The sequence below is a fragment of the Bos javanicus genome, chromosome 10 (genome assembly GCF_032452875.1).
Source record: "Bos javanicus breed banteng chromosome 10, ARS-OSU_banteng_1.0, whole genome shotgun sequence".
Taxonomy (NCBI): domain Eukaryota; kingdom Metazoa; phylum Chordata; class Mammalia; order Artiodactyla; family Bovidae; genus Bos; species Bos javanicus.
Window position 1 is genome coordinate 72,381,427 of NC_083877.1, and position 20,146 is coordinate 72,401,572.

At 42.9% G+C, this 20,146-nt stretch overlaps 1 protein-coding gene across 3 annotated transcripts; it reads right to left on the reverse strand.

Annotated features, from left to right (window-relative positions):
• Nucleotides 1-3,690: 3,690 nt before the first annotated feature.
• On the reverse strand, nt 3,691-19,003 carry LOC133254786 (homeobox protein SIX4). Of its 3 annotated transcripts, XM_061429055.1 has the most exons (4): nt 15,921-16,133; nt 14,861-15,708; nt 11,447-12,135; nt 3,691-8,052 (listed from the first exon to the last, which is right to left on the reverse strand). In XM_061429055.1, the coding sequence occupies exons 1-4, from the start codon at nt 15,921-15,923 to the stop codon at nt 7,256-7,258; spliced, it is 2,337 nt and encodes a 778-aa protein (XP_061285039.1). In that variant the 5' UTR covers nt 15,924-16,133; the 3' UTR covers nt 3,691-7,255. The 3 variants fall into 3 exon arrangements, 2 of the variants coding, with proteins under 2 accessions (XP_061285039.1, XP_061285038.1); XM_061429054.1 differs by having other exon boundaries at nt 14,861-16,133; XR_009738764.1 differs by lacking the exon at nt 3,691-8,052 and adding an exon at nt 12,668-12,804 and having other exon boundaries at nt 12,048-12,135; nt 14,861-19,003.
• Between the last annotated feature and the right edge of the window lie 1,143 nt (nt 19,004-20,146).

Sequence of the window (20,146 nt, forward strand, 5' to 3'; positions counted from 1 at the left end):
CTACTTCTGCTTCATCGACTATGCTAAAGCTTTGACTCTGTGGAAAATTCTTAAAGAGATGGGAATATCAGACCACCTTACCTACCTTCTGAGAAAACTGTATGCAGGTCAAGAAGCAACAATTAGAACCTTACATGGAACAACTGACTGGTTCAAAATTGGGAAAGAAGTATGACAAGGCTGGATATTGTAACCCTGCTTATTTAACTTCTATGCAGAGTACATTATGTGAAATGCCGGGCTGGATGAAGCACAAGCTGGAATCAAGATTGCTGGGAGAAATATCAATAACCTCACATATACAGACGACACCATGCTAATGGCAGAAAGCAAGGAAGAACTAAAGAGCCTCTCGATGAAGGTCAAAGAGGAGAGTGAAAAAGTTGGCTTAAAATTCAACATTCAAAAAACTAAGATCATGGCATCTAATCCCATCACTTCATGGAAAATAGATGGGGAAACAATGGAAACAAGGACAGACTTTATTTTCTTGGGCTCCAAAATCACTGCAGATGGTGATTGAAGCCATCAAATTAAAAGATGCTTGCTCCTTGGATGAAAAGCTATGACCAAGACAGACAGTGCAGAGACATCATTTTGCAAAGGTCCATATAGTTAAAGCTGTGGTTTTTCCAGTAGTCATGTACGGGTGTGAGAGTTGGACCATAAAGAAGGCTGAATGCCAAACAACTGATGCTTTTGAACTGTGGTATTGGAGAAGACTTTAGAGAGTCCTTTGGACTGCAAGGACTGCCAGTCAATTCTAGAGGATATCAACCGTGAATATTTATTGGAAGGACTGATGCTGAAGCTGAAGATTCAATACTTTGGCCATCTGATGTAAAGAGCTGACTCATTGAAGCCGGGAAGAGAAAGGGAAGACAGAAGATGAGATGGTTGGATGGCATCACTGACTCAATGGACATGAGTTTGAGCAAGCTCCAGGAGATAGTGAAGGACAGCGAAGCCTGGTGTGCTGCAGTCCACAGGGTCACAAAGAGTTGGCCATAACTGAGTGACTGAACAATTGTGCTCTGCTCTACTAAGTGCCAGAGAAACAAAGATGAAAGTATTGGCAGGAGAACATATAATCACAGTGATGTGATAACTGTCACATGAAAGGAAGTTATGATTTCTTGTCTGATCACAGAATCAGCCATGAACTATTCTGTTTATGACACTGAGACAGAGCTTCCTGGAGATATGACAAATAGTCTGGGAGATCGGGTAGGTAAGAATCTGTTCCCCTGTGGGGAACAGATTCATGTGACTTGGGTCTTGGAAGCTTTGTATGTTAAGGGGCTTAAATGGTATTTCATAAGCAATGGAGAGCCACTGAAGGTCCTAAACTGGAATATAAGGCTGGGATAAGTCTTGAATTCTGAAAGTTCTATCCAAGTATAGTTGTAATGTAGCCTGGAATGAGAACCAGACACTGGATACCTAGCAGGAAGAAGCTGCAATAATTCAGTCAGGAAATGCTAAGTGCCTAAACTATAGCAGTCATTCTAGACATGGAGGGGAAAGAACTGGTTCAAGCAACAGTAGAAGAGCAGACATGTGTTGATGTAGTGATCTGGTGAAGGAGGTGGAAAGAAAGGGACAGAAGACTGCAGAGTGAAACAGATTTTCTATCTGGCCAATGGATGAATAAGAAACACAAGAGTGGGGAACAGGTTTACAGTGAAGGTAATAGTTTAAATATTCATATACAGAGTCATAATGACTAGGACATTCTGAAAATATCTATTAGGGAATTGGATCTCCTAGCCTGGAGTTCAGGGCACAGGTTCAGGCTGGGCCAATCACAGCAGGGAGCTGGAAGCTTTCACTAAAAGCAGGAGGTAGTGGAGACAGAAGGTTAAGAGAGCACAAAATTTTAGAGACATTTGTGGACAAACTGCCATACGTGCTTCAAGAGCTCCTGACATATTTCCTGTCCAACAGCTTAGGACAGTATGACTTAGTTCCCTAACTCCTGCCCTCCTCTTGCTTCCCACAACATTCTCCAAAGAATAGGCCGGTGATACTTTAAAGTGGAAGTCACATTATGTCATTCTTTGCTTCTTAGAATCAAATCCAAACAATTTGGCACAGACCAATAAAGCTTACTCTACCTGTGATCTGGTCCCTGCCTATCTCTTGACTGGATCTACCATCACATGACCCACAGAGTATGTAACAGTGTGATCCAGCCACGTGCTTCCCCTCAGGGAAGCACATTGTTGTTTTCTGTGACAGGAATGCACTTTTCTAGGTCTTGTGGGTTGGCTCCCTCTCAAGGTTCAATCTCTCTTCTGCAGTGTTACTTCCTCAGAGACCTTCCTTGACCAGTCTATGTTCCTACCTCTACCCATTCTCCATTCTCAATCTCTAAAACCCTGTTATTGACTATATAGCATTGACCATTATCTGAATGTGTTGTTTATTTACTATCTACTGTATAGGAAATGGTGAGATACAAAGGTAAATGTCCACATTTATTATTAAGGGACACTGGAAAAGTGGGATTGAATCACATAGCTGAAGGGCTTGAATTCCCATTGAGGGGTTTTAATTGGTTAGCTTCCAAGCAGCTACAAAATATGTTTGAAATAACATACATTTTAATCAACTATACTCCAATATAAAAAATCATTTTGCTACTAAAAAAACTGAAGTATATCAGTAAATCTTGTCAAATGTTTTTAAAATGTTTGGTTAAAAAATTATGAAATATAATCATTCTATAATACTCTGACCCTGTACTGTACTCTGAGACATTACAAACTTCAATTGGTTTAACTACATAGAAAACTTTTAAACAAATGAATGATGAGAATATTAAAAAAACTCTAGAAATAATACTTGAAGTTAATTTGATGACTTTAGTTTTGTAATAGAATTGTATGGTTGGTCCCAATCTACTTTATTACCTAGCTTCCTTTTCAGTGTGGGAGGCATACAACATCAAAATGTCATTAATTTTAAAATGAGCATCAAAGTGTACCAAGACTGACTCTTCTACACACTCAGTAATGCAGTTCTATCCATAGTTTTAAGCCAATCACTGGTGGACTCAACTGTGATATAACCAGACTTTGGCTGATGGAAGTGTTTTAAAGATGGGGTTATACTGCTGCTGCTGCTGCTAAGTCACTTCAGTCGTGTCCGACTCTGTGGGACCCCATAGACGGCAGCCCACGAGGCTCCCCCATCCCTGGGATTCTCCAGGCCAGAACACTGGAGTGGGTTGCCATTTCCTTCTCCAATGTATGAAAGTGAAAAGTGAAAGTGAAGACGCTCAGTCATGTCCTACTCTTAGTGACCCCATGGACTGCAGCCTACCAGGCTCCTCCGTCCATGGGATTTTCCAGGCAAGAGTACTGGACTTATACTGAGCCCTTTCAATAAGGCTTGGGAATGGAAAGGTCCTTGAACCTTTCAATTAACTTCACTAAACCTTAGAGGGTATCAGATTCAGATTTGGGACACCCAAATGAGTAAGACACATTTCTTGGCTTGAAGGAGGATGCAGCACAATTAAGTGAACTGGGTAATTTTGTGTAAAGGTCAACAGAGATTATTTTCCCAAAATGACTCTTCTTATCCTTATACTTGCCAGCCTATGAAATGTGTGTGGATTTTTTGTTTTTTCTTTTCCTTACTCTTCTCTGCTTTCCCAGGGATAAACAACTTTTCAACATAATGTATGTATAAATATAAAGTTTATTTAGCATAGTGTTTAGAAAAATAAGTTCACATCATTTCAGAAAACAAATAAAACACTTAATTGTCCAGGCATAAACCCCTATTACAGTACAACATACATACTTTAGATCTTTGGTTGGGTAATTAAGCACAGAAATGTTCTGGGACGCGCTCCGTGTGCCATCACCTGACAGTGCAGTAGAGACTCCGTTACCCACCCCACGATATACATTCGGTTATAGATTTTCTCTTTGCGTAAGGCACAGTAAAACCATATTGAGTATATAACTGGTTGTCTCTAAACATACAGTACATGCAACAAAAGAATAAAAATTTTTGAGAACCCTGAAAGCCAAAAGTCACATGCTATATAATTTTGATTAATAAAATGTAAGGTGGTAATAAGAAATTAACATGAAATGTATCAATTAGATACAAAATAACTGTTACGCTCTATTATCTAAGTTCTAGGAAGACTTTTAAAACATCTTCTGTAAAATGTAGTTCTTTTCCCCACAGCCTTCCTGAATTATTTATATTTTTATGATGAGATGATCTGTCAAAAACATTTTAAACAATGAAGAACTTCTGGTTATATACTAACGCACACTTGTCTAACATGTAGTCGAGCAGGCTGCAACGCCTACCCGATAATCTAGCTTTGAACATGCAAGACGCAAGGGCATATACAGGGAGATTGAAGGTCTGTGTGCAATTTAACTATGAATTTTATCTATGGCTATAACATCTACTTGCCTTTCATAACACAAGAAAGGCAATGAAACGCGTACGATTCAGTCTTTTCATTACTATGGATACACGTGAGCTACAAAGCAGTACGACACAGGTGCTCTTGCTTGACTGAGGGACAAACGCATGTTCTCTTTATTAAACAATAGATTGTCCTTTATTGGATGTAACTAAGAGCTAAACGCCATATTCTGACTGATAAAGAGTGCATAGAGAGGCTCACATTGAAAATCCCGCAGCCAGCAGCAGGGGTTGGGGTTTGAAGGAGAGTTGTTTACCCCTATTCTGATTCCTCTTTGGTGATCATTAGAGGGTCATTTGCAGCATCTTTAAGCATTGGTTTATGTAGGAGAGAAATTCTGCCAAGGGTTCTGAGTCTGGCCCTTAGCAATGCAAAAAATATTTGCAATTCTGTGCAGGAAGATCATGGGGTTTATCTTATTTCATTCACATACATATGGGCTTCATACCAACTGGCCCTTATTTTACTGAAAGAACAGAAAAGAACAGTAAGTTCTTTATAATGTGCATTGATTCTTACCTGGTATATTGTGTAGCTACCTGGAGTAATTGTAGGGGTATAATTACATAATGTTAGAGTATGAATAGGTTTCCTAGGTAAGTCTTAAGTTTTGTGCTATCTTTTTTCTTTCTTAAGGTAGAAAATAGGAAGAACTGTGAATAAAAGAGAGGCTTATTATATTTTTGGAAGACAATATAAAACTTTTCTAGTTATATATGTATAACATATATAACTTTTTAAACTTTCCCATCTTTCTTACTGGATGGGTATTTTAAAATTAACAAACTCTTGATATCTGCAGCAATCAAGTGGAAAACATCATTTTTATGTAAACTACACTATAGAACCATGTAATTAATCTCAGTAACATGATCAGCACACACCCAAAGAAACAAACAAGCTGTATAAGTAGTGGTGGAGTGGAAGAGAACTCTAAAATGCCTGACATTGTAAAACAAAACAAAAAACATGTAATTTCAGCAGTTTAGGAACATTCACTAATTCCATTAAAAAATGAGATCTAAGTTCGTTATCAAAATGATGGAGGAGAAAAAATATGATGGGGGAGGAATTCTTCAAAGGGCTCTTCATGTATGCCTGCAAGTTCCATTTGCAATAACAACAAAAGTGAAATCCTCTATGGCCCTTACTCAACATGCTGGACTGACGAGCATGCAGAGACCTAGAGTGGACCCTTTGTTCCGATCTTAAAGAAAGCAAGATGTGATGACATCTTCATGTTCCACAACTTTCGGTCATCTCTGAAGAGATAATTTCCTCACTTTTCTTGCTTTACAGAGACCAGAGACTTTACTCACTACACAAATGTATTTGTATTATTACATCTTCTCTTCAGAGTCTTGATAACAACTGTATAACCACAGCTTACAGCATTATCAAACAAGCTGCTTACAGAAACCCCCAAAAGATTTAAAGAAGATGCGATAACATAGTGCAAACAACAGTCATACGTCATAATGCAACAACCGATTCAAAATAGAACCAAGTTTCAACAAGACATAATTCTGCTCATTAGAAGATACAAACTCTTTCCTTACTTTAAAATGGTTGTTTTCATAGCCTCCAGAATTGGTTTTGTTGGTAGTCTGTAATTGTTACTTTTAATGAAATGTTATCAACAATAATTAGTTGTTCAACCATTTGCATCATAAAACATTAAGTGAAACTTAAGTTCTTCAGATTTAAAGCAATTCTGTGAAAGTAACCCTGTTGGATAGTAGAAAAAAGTCATCAGTGCTTCTGTTGACACTTCTGTACCTTAATAAGAATAAAAAGGCCACAAGGTAAAAAGGCACGTAGAATTCTATAGAAAATATATTTAAATGAATAAGAGAGTTGCTAAATAAAGAACAAGAATGTGAAAAAAAGTACCAAAATTCCAATAATGGGAGTTAGATTTCCTGTTTCAGTGTTATTAATATTGACCTTAATAGACTTCTGATAAAAATCATTACTTTTAAAATCCTACAAAAAGTAAAACTTTGTTGGAAATAACTGTTCACTTCCTGTTCAAACAATAAAAATAAATTAAACAGTACCAAAACATTTTTTTCAGTTCATAGTGTCTGAAGTATGAGAAACATATACAGCATAAATAAAATTCACTGTAATTACCCAAATCCTTGCTTATAGGACTAATATATTTACACTCATACTGAAGCTTGTTTCAGTTTTCTTAGTGGAGTTGTGAACTTTCTCAGCCAACTAAACTATTAGCAGTCACATTTGGAATTGTATAGAGACAAAGCAAGACTTTCACAAAAATGCTGAAAAACAGAATTCATATATTCAAAAATATATCCTTCGAATTGTATGAAGTACCACTTATGCTTCTTAACCTTACCAATGCCCATGGAGTAAAAGTAAACAAAAAGAACTGTATTGTTTCTAATGTTCTGTAGTGATATTTAATTTTCTACCTTAAGTGTATACATTTTTAATTTAAAAAACTACCAAGTTCCATTTGACCTTAGAATTAAGTCAACCAAACGATACACTTTGACTTCTTGATACATTTCATCTCTCATGTCTGTCTCCATCTATTGAAAAGAGAACCAAAAGGCTATAGTAATGCAGTTCTACTCCTGCATATTTAACTGTGATCTTCAGCATATTCAACTGTGATCTTCATGCAGATCAATCCAAGGTCTCTTGAATGCATTTACTTGCAAAACTAATGTTTCCCTTCAAATGGGAAAATGCTTTATGTCCTCAAGTCTTCATGAAAAGATTTGCCTGCTGATGCCAGGGGGAAAAAAAAGGAAATTAAGTTTACAAGTCTTGCATATCTTCATCCAATTGGACAGTCTGGAGCTTGGCAAGCTCTTTCTTGTCTGTTTCCAGGTCTTCACAGACAGTCTCCACCATGCTGTCTAGGACATACTTGGATTTGGAGTCCAGCATCATTAAGTTGCTTGTTGTTTTGCTCTCAGAATTTGTTAAGAAATTTTCTTTTATGTTAGCTACTGATTGCATAACTAAATGATGTTCTCTGACAAAATCCTGGTGTACTGTTGGGGAGGGGTGACCCACCTGGTCTTCACCTGTGGGAACTATTTCCCCAAGGGCAGCCTGGGTCATGGGTACTGATAGTAGATCTTGACCAGAAATAAGGGAGCAGTTCTGAAGAGTTGCATAGTTAGTGTTGTTGACTGACGTCACAGTAGATTTGCTTGCCACAGGTGCAGACATTGGCTGGCTATCAGCAATGTCAGGGTTTAGCTCAGTGGGATTTAGTAGGGTTGGGGAAGTCAGGGAGAAGTTGTGAGTTGGGGATACATTAACTAATGAGGAGGACAGTGGGTGGAGGCCACTTCCGGAGATACTTTCAGAAGATAGGTTTGCATTTACTTGTGCATTCTGATTGACAGGCATCAACTGAGAAAACACCAGGCTCCTCTCCACGCCCTCCTGTTTAACAGATCCTATAGTCTGGCCTGAATTAGGAACAGTGTATACCACTGCACTGGGAGCAAGAGAGCTCAAGAAAACCTTTCCTTGTTGGACTGTGGCAGACTCACTTGTAAATGTGCTCCCATCTGAAGTGCTTGAATTTACTGAAATATTACCTAAAAAAAAAAAAAAAAAGTACAGCTTATCATTGATGGAACTGATAAGGAAAGAAAAAAGTTACTTTTTTACGCACATGATTTTTCTTGAGCACTTACAACTACAGATTTCCAGGCTCTGCTCCTGAGAGTCTGACTCAGTAAGTCCCAGAGCAGGTATATTTTTAACTCCTTGAGTAATTCTGGTGACGAAGCAGGAGCAAGAACTACTGGCTTAGAAATCAAACGTGAAAAAAAATCTTTTCCAAGTTCTAATTTCAGTTTTCTGGCTCAGTATTGCTAAGACTTGTTATCTCTCAGTTAGTTAAATAGTTATTGCTAGCTCTGCCAGTTAGAACTAGAAAACAAATGCAAAAGAGAATGCCTTTGTTCACGACAAGCTCAGTAACTGACATAAAATATAAATGGAAATGTAAAAAATACCACAAAAATGAGTTACCCTGGGGCTTAAAGTTAACCATATAAACCTGTACAGACAAGTTGCAATCTTTCACCAAACTAACCATAAAGTAATGTCAACAAAACATTCAATAGATTTTTCTTTCTTTTTGTTGTACTAGTTCTGAATTTTCAGTATTGTAGTGATAGAATTAATGATAATAATGAAATGTGCTTTTAAAAATACAGATCCAACAGCATTAGAACTAAAGCTAATGCTTTTAAAAAGGGTTTCTATCTTTTGAGACTCTCATTATAACGTTCTGCAGAGACCAGAAGTAGAAAAAGAAATATAAGTAGAAAGCTGAGATGTTCAAATCAGCTAATTTAAGACAATGCAGATGAAGACGACCCGCCCCCCGCCCCCCCCCCCCCCCTTACAAACTCCCACCATCAGATAATACCCTTCTCCTCTGAGCCTTCACCTAGGTATGGGGGAAAATGGCAATTATCTTGCCATTTAAGGAAAGGTGGGCCTAGGGGAGTTTTGTGACAGAATAATTCAAATGGGAAGTTTACCTTGATCTTGAATTAGATGTGCAGTAGATACTCTTCATTATTTTGAGAAAATACTCCAATGTTAAAGTAAATATTATTTTGAGAAAACAGTTCAAAGTTAAAGGTAATTCACCTAAAACATTTCCCTCCTTAAATTACTAGAATAATTGTGATTATGTTGCCACCTATATTGATAAATGTCATAAATATATGTATGTCTTCCTAACATTTTTAAGCACCCTAAATGCAAAGGCATGTCTTTAAACAAACAAAAAATGAAAACTTTATTTGAACTTAAGAAAAACATTTCTATGCATGTTTCAGCTCTTTTCTAACATAAATCTTTGTTTTAGGTCAAACAAATGAAAAAGGCTTTAAAATTCTTGTTGGCTACTAAATTGCAGTAAAAGACATCTGAAATAGATGTTTACTTTGTCGCGTGTTTGTGAAATTATTTGCCAGTGTATATGTGAACAAAGTTATTTGTTATTTTTGGATAGGGCCATATATAACATAACAGATGAGACATTTTCTCAAACTGCTATTGCATATAAGTAAAATAATGTTTCTCAAAGTTTTTATATTATGAAATACATACGTGAAGGGTAAAAGCAGATGATCTAAAGCTTGATATTTAAGTACAGTTGCAATTGAATTAGAAATTGAATAATTTCAAAATCAATTTAAAAAACCCAGCTGTGAAATGATCTACAAAGTATAATTTTATAGTGATATTAAAAAAAGGGCTTATCTTCTTAGATTATAAAGTGAGTAAAATGTAGAAATTCTGCTTTTCTATGTAAATTTCAACTACAGAAAGATAATCTACCTTGTCTAGCCATTTGTAAGAAAGGCATGGTATCTATGAGAAAGGCTGACTCCCCAAATACTTTACTGAGAACTGCAATACACAATTACTCTAAGAGAATGTTGCTTCCTGGACCCATCTGGTTAAACTTATGTCTTCAATTCACCCAGACAAGTCTAAGGATTGACAGTTCTGTCATTTGATCTTAGCTATTTTAACTGAAAATGCTGTTCTTATTCATACTGAATGTCCCATTGTAAGAATTAACTATTAGTCTGTAATAATTTTCCATGGCAGCACTTCTTTAGATTATGTATGAGAAGTATTCCTGCCTTTCTCTTCCCCAATGTATACACCATGCTTTTCTGCTCAAATCTGTTGTCTTTAAAATGTTATCTACTATTTGGAAATTTCCTAAAGAGAGAAAAAGGGTTAGATCCATATTAAAGTATTATACAACTAAGCACTTTGGCTTTCTCTGTGGCTTGACTATTTCTGCCCTGTGTTGGATAGTGACTTAGCGTAATCTTTTCTATAGCCTGGAACAATGAAGAAATAAATAGCATGCTGAAGGACTGTTGTGTGTTACTATACTGCCATTTTACCCAAAGAGAAACAAATGTGCAGAATGGAATTCACTGCACAACAATATTTCCATCAGTACCTCGAACAAACTGAAGTAGACCATAGTTGTAGAAAAAAAGAGATTGAATAAACTGATTTTTTTTTAATAAAAACATTTTACAGGAAGCTGATCTTTAAGGCAAAGTTTCTTATTTTTGTTTCGGTAAAAATTTGGACTTTCAGATTTGCTTCCACAAAGGCAAAATATGCACTAACACCTCCTACTTCTGAAGTCAGGGGGCTCTTCAACCTCCATTCTAACCATTCCTGTTTCTATAGAAAAACAGTAACACAAAGCTCTCCAGATTTGCTTAAAGTCGCTGAAGAACTGGAGTATCAGGCTCAGGTCCTCCAAATTTCATCTCAGTGCTTTCTTTAGGAGATGTCTTGGTAAAGCCAGAAACATAAAATAAGGCTTACAGTTGCCTTCATAAAGAAACCCACACATTTAAGAGGCTAGTATACATGCAGAACAAACAATCATATATTCCTCTGTTTTTCCTTTAGGTCTGTTAATCTTACTTATAGGAGGAACATGAATCGGACACAAATGATCCAGTCTTTTTAGCTCGCTCTTCTAAAACACCTTTTGCTCAGATAAATGATGCTTAGGTGAAGTGTACACATTCTTACCAACTGCTTGGCTCATTTTGTGTTCTTAGCAATATTATTAATTTTTAATCTTAAAATATCCAGCAATGGGTTACTGTGTAAGTACCAATTGACTTAGCATATTTCTATAATTGTAGAACTGGCAGGACTCACTGTGAACTGTATTTTTCCATTCAGTTGTTGGGAAAATAAAAGCCCACCCCCAGGATGCCAGGGAACCAAGCAAGCTGGATATTACATGGATGTTGTGAAGGAGGAGAAACAAATTAAGACTATTCTGCAGCCGTAGCAGCCGTAGCAGCCAGTAAGGTACCCGAAGACTAATAGCAATCTATAGCTCTCACCAAATGCGTCATTTACAGCAGCTGGCTAAAACATTCACTGATGCATTATGGTACCAAATAAGACTTTTACCTTGTGAAGCTGCCACTGAAACAGGAGGCAGCTGCAGTGGAGAGAATCCAATGCTCCCATTAAGGAACTGGCTGTTTGCTCCAGAATTGGGGATCTGGACGATGCCATACTGGTTAATTTGCACTGGTGTGGTAAAAGTCACCACAGAGCCTCCATCCTGGGAAGCCACTGTTTGAATACCTTCTCTTTTCACCTCGGCACTGGGTATCAGCCCTGGGAACGACACGGGAGCACTGGGGCTATAGGAGGTGGTGGCTGCTGAGTTAGCTGAAGAGCTCTGGAGAACTTTGAATTCCTTCACGTCCTGGGAGGTAGACCCCAGTATGTCAGTCATGGATATACCATTGCTCATAATGTTTGATGCCATTTTTGGTGGGTTCAAAGATACTGTCTGTGTATTTCCCACACTTAATCCATTAAGGATAACTCCATTGGGTCCCTGAATGAAAGAATTACCATTAAGGAAGACAGGTGAAGTACTTGCAGGTACCAAACTTCCGTTCAATAAAACTCCAGAGGAGCTTAACGATATTTTAGCATTTCCAATTTGTTGCATATATACTGGCTCCAGGTGACTGGAAAGGCTGAGGTTGGTGACACCATCGGATGAACCAGAGAGTTGATGAGGAGACAAGTCTTCATGACCCTTGCTGGATTCATCTTCAGTGCTAGGATTGCCATCTGACTCACTGTACAGAGGAGGAAATCAAGACGTTCAGAAAGTCAGGGGCATGACAAGGTACATAGCGCCAACTGTTTGTAAAACCAGCCTCGAACCCCATTAAAAGCTGTGTCTAAGGAAAGCACAGCAGAAAATCTTTTAGTCTTGTTTTAGCTATGAGGGATTTCAACAGATTTTGACCAGGGTATCTAGGAAGAGGAATTCTCCTATCTCAGTCACCTTTACTAATAATAAATTCAGAGAACGCCCAGAGATCTGAAAGATGTAAATTCAGCTAACAGGATTTACAGAATTGTATACTTTTTTTGGGGGGGTAGCACTGAAATTATTTCTTACTGTTAAAAATGCTTCTACCTATACCATAGGAAAAAACTCATCAAAGGGGTGGTCAATCATCTTGCTTTAGGAACTCTTTCCCTTCCCTTCAAACCAATTCAGATTAGGGTGGTTTTGGAGGTAAATGAAACTGTCAAAGGAGCAGGAGATGGGAAATACTGGCTTTTGTTTGCCAGTTAGTTAACCAGAGATCATATTCTCACCTGCTCCCAAACTTCTACTCCACCAGATTGACAACTGTTTCATTCAACAAAGTGGCTGTTTCAGAACTGTTATGTGCAGTCGCCTTTGAATCCAAAGGATGCCATAAGGGCCTATTTAACGAACACCAGCCAGTGCCCTGGGGAGGTGGGAGGGAAAGGATGTGGGTCACTCAGTGGCCTTGTACCTATCAGACCCCTTCCCCAGTACCCTCAGTTCTTCTGCTCCGTTGCAGACCAGACTGTGTTCCTCACCTCTCCGATTTGGGGGGAAATAGCAAATCCAGGGAATGGTAGTGGTGGGGGTTTCCCATTTGGTCTGAGGCTGGGGGTGGGGTGGGGACGGAGGGCGTAGAACAGCGGCCGTTTGGAGCGCGGCGGGACTTGGCCCAGTAGAAGATCCGACATCCCTGCAGTGCCCAGCAGTCGGTTCGCTTTCATGCCTTGGGGAGGGGATTACTCGGGCTTTGGGCTGCGGGGCCAGGAGCGCAGAAAGCGCTTTGATTTACGAGCTGAGGCTGAGCCGCCGTCGCCGTCTGCGAGGGTGACTCACCGGGGGTGCGGGTGGGAGGTAGATCCGGAGAGGGGCCTCAACCAGGCAACTGGGCCGGGGGCGGGGGTGTGGAGTAGGGAGAGAAGCAGGCTGAGCGTGGCGGAGGAGACCCGGGGAACGCGCCGGGGAGTGGAGGCTGCAGGGCAGCTGGACTGCGCGCCGCTCCCACCCGCTAGACCTGGCCTGCAGATTCCGTAGGCGATGGGATCCGCTGCCTCAAGCAGGAGCGGGGGCAGGTGGCGTGGAGTTACCAAGGGGCCTCCTCCGGGTCGCCCCGCAAGTCTGCGGAGGGGTGCACGTAGGTCGGGGTGCACGCCGGTCGCGGGGCGCGTTTTGTTTTGGTTACCGCCAGGCCGGGCTCGGACACCGAGCCTTCCTCCCTGCCTGGGGCGAGGAATGCCGGAGCCGTGGCTCGTGGCTCCCGGCCCCGCGGGAGCGCAGGGCAGGAGCGGCCCACAGCGGGCTCTGGAATGCGCCGGGCGATCACCTTCTCCCGGCCGGGCCGGGCTCCCCGGCTCCCAGATTCCTCCCTACAGCAGAGCCTACGAGCTGCTTTTTGGATTCTTTCTCTCCTGTCCCCGCGGGGTTGGCTTTACACTTCGTCCAACAATACAACACAGAGACTCTCAGACTAGGTGTCTGACTCAGGAGGACGTACCAAAGAGGCGGAAAACCCGGTATTTTCTACCAGTTGGGAAAAAATAAATACCTGGCAGTCAAAAAGTTCAAACCCGCCAGGGTGGGCGCTCAGAGAGGTGCGGAGTGGATAGCGCCCCCACTTCTTTCCTGCCTCCCGCCCGGTGCCAGCCTGCCTCTACCCCCCATCACCACGCCAGGAAGGAGACACGCAGTTGTCTGGGGCCAAGGAAGCAGTCCCGCAGCCCCACCACCCCCGAGGCGCTGAAATCCGATCCGAAGGAGTTCAGAATCAGGTTTCAAAACACCGCAGAGCCGAGCCGCACCAACACCCCACAGTTGCCGCGGCCGCGAAGGGAACCAGCGAGGGCAGGGTGAATGATTAACTCTGTCACATAAAACCTCGACACCCCCAGACCCCCTTCTGCGCCGCCAGCCCTCCTCCCCCCCCCCGCCCCGTTCTCCTTCCAGAACGGCCACGGCCACCTCCAACGCGGGCCCCAGCCGGCCGAACCCTGGGGGTCCGGGGAGCGCGCGCGCGCGCTGGGCTGGCGTGACCCCTCTGAGGCGCAGACCCGGCCCGGCGCTGGCAACCTCCGTGGGCCTCGGGCGGACAGGAGAACTACCGTTCCGGCGCCTACACACGCTCCTTCGCCCGGACAGAACCGGAGAGAGAGTGGCAACTTCAAAGCCGGCGGGATGGGGGTGGGAAGCCGGGCAGTAGTGGCCAGCCGAGGTGGGGGCGGGGACTGAGACCTAGGCGGGCGACCAGAAACTTCTGGGGGGAGGTGGGGGAGGGTAAGGAGAGAGGTTCCCCCGCCCCTCGCCCCCCCACCCCCTGCCCCGCGCCCCGGGCCGGGGAGAGAGGTGGGGGGCGGGGAGAGGTGGGCAGCCGGACCAGGCTGGTGGGGAAGGTAAGCGCCATGTTTGCGAGCACTTGGAGGAAAAGAAAGCTGGGAAGGGGGTGGGGGAGAGGAAGGGGGAGGAGGAGGAAAGTTGGCGCTCACCTTTTGGACTGGGTCTCGGAGGGGTTCCGATCGCGCTGCCGGCGGTTCTTGAACCAGTTGCTGACCTGGGTGAGGGAGAGGCCGGTGATCTTGGCCAGGTGCCGCTTCTCGGCCGGCGAAGGGTAGCGATTCTGCTTGTAGAGCTCCTTGAGCGCGTTGCGCGACTTCTCCTTGAAACAATACACCGTCTCCTCGCCGTCCCAGATGGTGCGGGGCAGGGGGAATTTCCTGCGTAGCCGGTACTTGTCCACCGCGCCCAGCGGCCGGCCGCGGGCTCGCTCGGCCTCGGTGTAGCGCGCCTTGTACCAGAGCTGCTGCAGCAGCGGGTGGTTAGCCGACTCGAAGCTGTGGCTCTCGAGGATGCTGTAGAGCTCGGGGTAGATGCCCTGGTGGAAGGCCACCAGCGCTCGCGCCTTCAGCAGGCTCTCGTTGCCACGTAGCAGGTCGCTCTGGGGCAGGGACCACAGGAACCGGGCCAGGCGGTCCAGGTTGCCCCCCTGCTGCAGCGCCTCGCACACGCAGGCGACATGGTCTGGCGAGAAGGCCAGTGGGGTCTGCGCGGCGGCGGCCGCGGCGTGGTGGTGCCTGCCCAGAAGTTCCGAGTGGAGTTGTACCTGATCCACCGCCGCCCCGGCCGCCGCCGCCACTGCAGCCACTGCCCCTTCCTCTCCGCTCACCCTGGCGGCGGCAGCCGCGGCGTCCCCCGGCTCCAGGGGGAAAGGGGCTGGAGCCGGGGGGCTCAGCCCCGCCGCCGCCGCCGCGCCCCCCGCCACTTCTCGGGGCGCCTCCTGCCCCTCCGAGGCGCTTTCCATCCCATTCTCCTGCTTGATGTCCGCCGCACTTGCAATCTGCCCGGTGGGGGAGGAAGAGGACATTTTTTTGTTGTTGTTTATTTTCCTCCCTCCCTCACTCCCTCGCACTCTTTTCCTCTTTCTTTTCCCCTCTCTTACTCCTCCTTCTTCGTCTCCCTCCCCCCTCCCCCCCTCCGGAAAGCCCACTCCCTCCCTCCTGGTTTCGGCTGGATCTGGCCGATCAGGTTTCCCCCCGGCCACGCAGTCACCATTAAGATAGCTGCTAGAGCAAAGTAGTGTAAAAGGATAGCTGCTTTCTGCCGTTCCCCCAACGTGACTCCTCCGGTTGCTGCATACTATATGGCACTGGCGGCCGGGCCGGCTCGGCCGCGCCACCCCATTGGCTATTTCGCATTCAGAGGGAGGAGGAGACACAGTTTCTATCCCTGTCTATCACCCGCCTCCCACTCCACCCCTTGCAGTTCCCTCTCCCTTGACCCCCAGGCACCTATACCTGAAGGAAAACACCGACATTCTTTTCAGGCCCTGCTTCTGGGCGGGAACGTGCCTAACGTGGCCTGAAAACTGGACAGAAGACTCTTTGAAAGAGAGTCCCTACGATTCCAATGGGAATACTAATCGTGTGACCTCAAGGTCTGGATGCTAGATTCTTAACAAAGAGGCCACCCTCAGTATCTAGATGACAAAATTTCAGCTTCCCTGCTTTCACCCTACTTTCCATTGTCTTTATTAAGGATTTTGTATTGAAAAGGGTCAAGAATAAAATGGCACTAGGGAATGCCCTATGGGGGAAGCGTTCACAGAAAATTAAAATTCCAAAGGAGGAGGGATGCTTGAAAACGGTGTAAATAGCCCACTGAGAACACAAAAACAAGAAGCCTTAAAAAAAAATGTTTTTAACCTTAAGTCACCTGGAGGGCTGGCAACCCAACTGAGATGAACCTGATACAACGAAGTATGTAGACTGTTTTACCATGTTTATCCTGGGTCAGCAGGGTAGAAGAGATCTAACTTGTAGATTATAATAACAGTATGGAAATTTAAGCTTCTATATGAACCTCTTTTAATGGAAGTGTATGAATAGTTTTTTGGAGACGATCTTCCTGGTAGAAACCAATCTCTATGTGCAGGTGTCTTGGAGGAGATGAGTCCAGGATCAGCAGCCATTTCCACAATAGAAACAGATGGGAGACTGCCCTCTGGTTTGAGGTGAAGTGCCTGAGGGTGTGGAGTCTGCTGCTTTTTGCAGCTATGCATCTTTCCTTCACAGTTTGCGTGAGGTTTTCACTCCAAAAAGAATGAACCCCTCTCTCCTTCTCTGATTACTGTGGGTCACTTGAATCTACCTGCTGATACTCATTCTCAAAAATGCAACATTTTAATGACTTCGTCCTAACCTTTACTTCTAGATGGCTTTGTTTTGTTTCTGCTTCCCAATTACCTGTAAATGCTCACTTCAGCATATTTTAAAGCAACTGTTTAGGTCACCTGCTATGGTATTCAGCTTGATGAGATTTTCCTTTTTTGTGGACAGGCTGCATTTTTATTGCTGGTCAACAATCAAGTCATTTTACTTTGGGCTTAACTTGCTTTTGTACTACCCTAATGAAGCCAGCACTGACATCTCTGGTAGATTCAAAATTTATAATTATACAAAAGACCACATGTTTCTATCCCATTGGAAATATCCAGTTAGGCATTGAACTTCTGGACAATATCTGAGATTCATAACTTTATTGAATTTTTAAAAATATGCTTTTTATTTTAGAATAATTTTGACTTATAATACAATCATAAAGAGAATAGGGTTCTCACTTACTCTTTACCTAACTTTCCATGATGTTAATATCTTACATTATAGCAATACATTTGTCCAAACAAATTAACATTGGTGCAATACTGTTAACTGAACTCAGGACCTTTTTTTGGATTCACCAGTTTTTTCACTAATATCTGTCTTCTGTTCCTGGATCTAATTCTGGATATCACATTCCATTTAGTTCCTTGAATTTTAAAAGTGTATTTATCAGAGCAAAGTAGACAGGAGGTAGTGTGGTTTAGTGGAAAGCATGTGGATTTGGGGATCAGTTAGCTAGGTGTAGGTTTAATCCTAGCTCTGCCATTTATTAGCTACTTGACTATAAAAAGTGGACAGGATTGTTGTGAGGATTAAATGAGATAAGATGTGCCCAAAAGCACCTGGCACATAATTAATCTTTGTTAAATGTTTTTTATCTCCCTCATGATAGTGCAAAGTAGGAAACTTTTCAGTTGTATATACCTAATGAAAATTCATTTGGCTATATTAAAGGGCTATCCAAGTGCAGATCATAGGAATCTTCCTCAGGCTTATTATCAATCAAATATAATGCATTAACTTGGAAAATCATGCATTGGGTTTCTGCATGTCTTGTGTATATTTGCCTCCAGAGTCTCAAGTTCAACAGATGTCCTGTTTTATAATATCTGTGGCCTGTAGCTACGTTGGTATTCTATAGCTCCAGTAAGAGATTTCTATAGGACCAGAAGTGAAATCCAACACCAGGCTCCGGATTCCTTTAGCTGGCTGAGTGTCCGAGCTCATTCTGGCAGCAATTCGAAGTGGGCTGGAAGCCCTTGACTCAAATATGGTTAGCTACATTGATGTAGAACACCAGACTTGAGGGTATGTGGAGTTAATCTTGGGGCACTTTTTTGTCAAATGACTTGTAAAATTGCTGAGTACTTGTTTCTACTTCCTGTGTCTGCCATACTGTGAACGTTGGGTCTGCTGTGCTGATGTACAGACTAAAGCTATGTTTTGATTTGGGAAAATGGAGTTGAGGTTGGGATTGCCTAAGAGTGAAAACTAAGCTGCTTGTTTCTCTTTCTCTTCCTTCCTGCCTGAAGATAATGATGAGCAACACAGAAATCTTTTGCCATTTTAGCATAGTGAAGAAAACATAGTTCAGCACAAAATATTGCACTTTGCTTAAATATATCTAATGGTGTTGCTATCAAGAATGGAGATTTCTGGGGCTTCCCTGGTGGCTCAGTGGTGAAGAATCTGCCTACCAAAGCAGGAGACACAGGTTTGACCCCTGGTTGGGGAAGATCCCACATGCCACTGAGCAACTAAGCCCCTGCCCCACAACTGTTGAGCCTGTGCTCTAGAGCCGGAGAGACGCAACTACGGAGCCCGCATGCCACAACTACTGAAGCCTGTATGCCCTAGAGCCCAAACTCCACAACAGGAGAAGCCATCGCAGTGAGAAGCCCACATACTGCAACTAGAGAGTAGCCCCCGGTCTCTTGCAACTAGAGAAAAGCCTGAGCAGCAGCGAAGACCCAGCACAGCCAAAAAAAAAAAAAAAAAAAGAATGGAGATTTCTTTTCTCAAAACCGACTTTGGCTATCTGGATAGAGGGAAGGCTGTGTATCTGTATCTTGGTCAGTTCTTTCTGCTTCCAAAAACTTATATTAAGGAAGTTAGGTTGTAAAGTAGTCTCCTAGGTAGAGGAGGTGTTCCTTTGCTATTTAGTGACCAACAGTTGATGATATGTAATCAGCATTTCTGAAAGATCTTTCATTTGCTAAATATTTATTGAGTTCTGATTAAGTGCATGGTTTTGCATTACATACTGAAGGATAAAATTGGGGTCTCTGACCCTAAGTAACTTAAAATCTGGTAGGGGAAGCAAGACATATTTGTAAGTAAGTACAATACAGGATATATGAGTGTTAAGGATAAAGAGATTAATTCTGAGAGGCAAAAGGCAATGGGGAATGGATTTTTAGCTGGATCTTTAAGGACAAGAATTTTGAGAGTTCAAGGATAGAGTTCATTAGAATCAGAGGGAACAAAGCATGGAGCCATGAAGCCGTGTGGTTTATTTCTGAATATACTGAGTAATTCAGTGTGTCAGAAGTGTGGGTTTTATATAGGTGTATGATGGGAGATTAGCTTAAAAGGCATGTTGGGGACAAATTATGAGGGACTTTGAATGAAATGCTCATTTTCCTGTGGTGTGGTGGACATAGTGGTATAGTGGCTATGTTGTGAGTAATATTATGGCCATATAGTTGAGTGGTCCAGGGTTGGGCACTGGCACCAAACCAAAACATTCAGTCTTTCTCTAGGATTTTTCAAACTTACCTAAAAAAAAAGAAGACTGGTAGAAGGAGTCTTGGATGTAATACGTGGGAGTTCTCAGTGACCAAACTCTCTGCCTGTCGAGGATGCTAATGAGCACTAGATGAGGAGAGTGACCTAGTGAGTCACCTGGATGATGGTGGAGGGAAAGATCCTGGCAGAGACTTAAGTGCCAGGTTCTAGTTCTCTCCCAAATGTAGCAGCATTTTTGCCTCTTAGTGATGTTAATTTCCCCAGGAGCCAGAAACTCCACTTGAACTGGCCTAGGCAAAAAGATGAAAATTTTGGATCATAATACCAGAATGGGAAGAGTAGAATGCAGTTGGTCAGACTTAAAGACCC

Bases quoted from the DNA above. Each gene is read 5' to 3' on its own strand.
- LOC133254786 (XM_061429054.1), bottom strand. From the start codon at position 15,735: ATGTCCTCTTCCTCCCCCACCGGGCAGATTGCAAGTGCGGCGGACATC. The intron at 12,136-14,860 runs GTGAGCGCCAAC...TCCTCTGTACAG, and splicing joins TCCGAGACCCAGTCCAAAAG to TGAGTCAGATGGCAATCCTA. The intron at 8,053-11,446 runs GTAAAAGTCTTA...TTTTTTTTTTAG, and splicing joins TTCAGTGGCAGCTTCACAAG to GTAATATTTCAGTAAATTCA.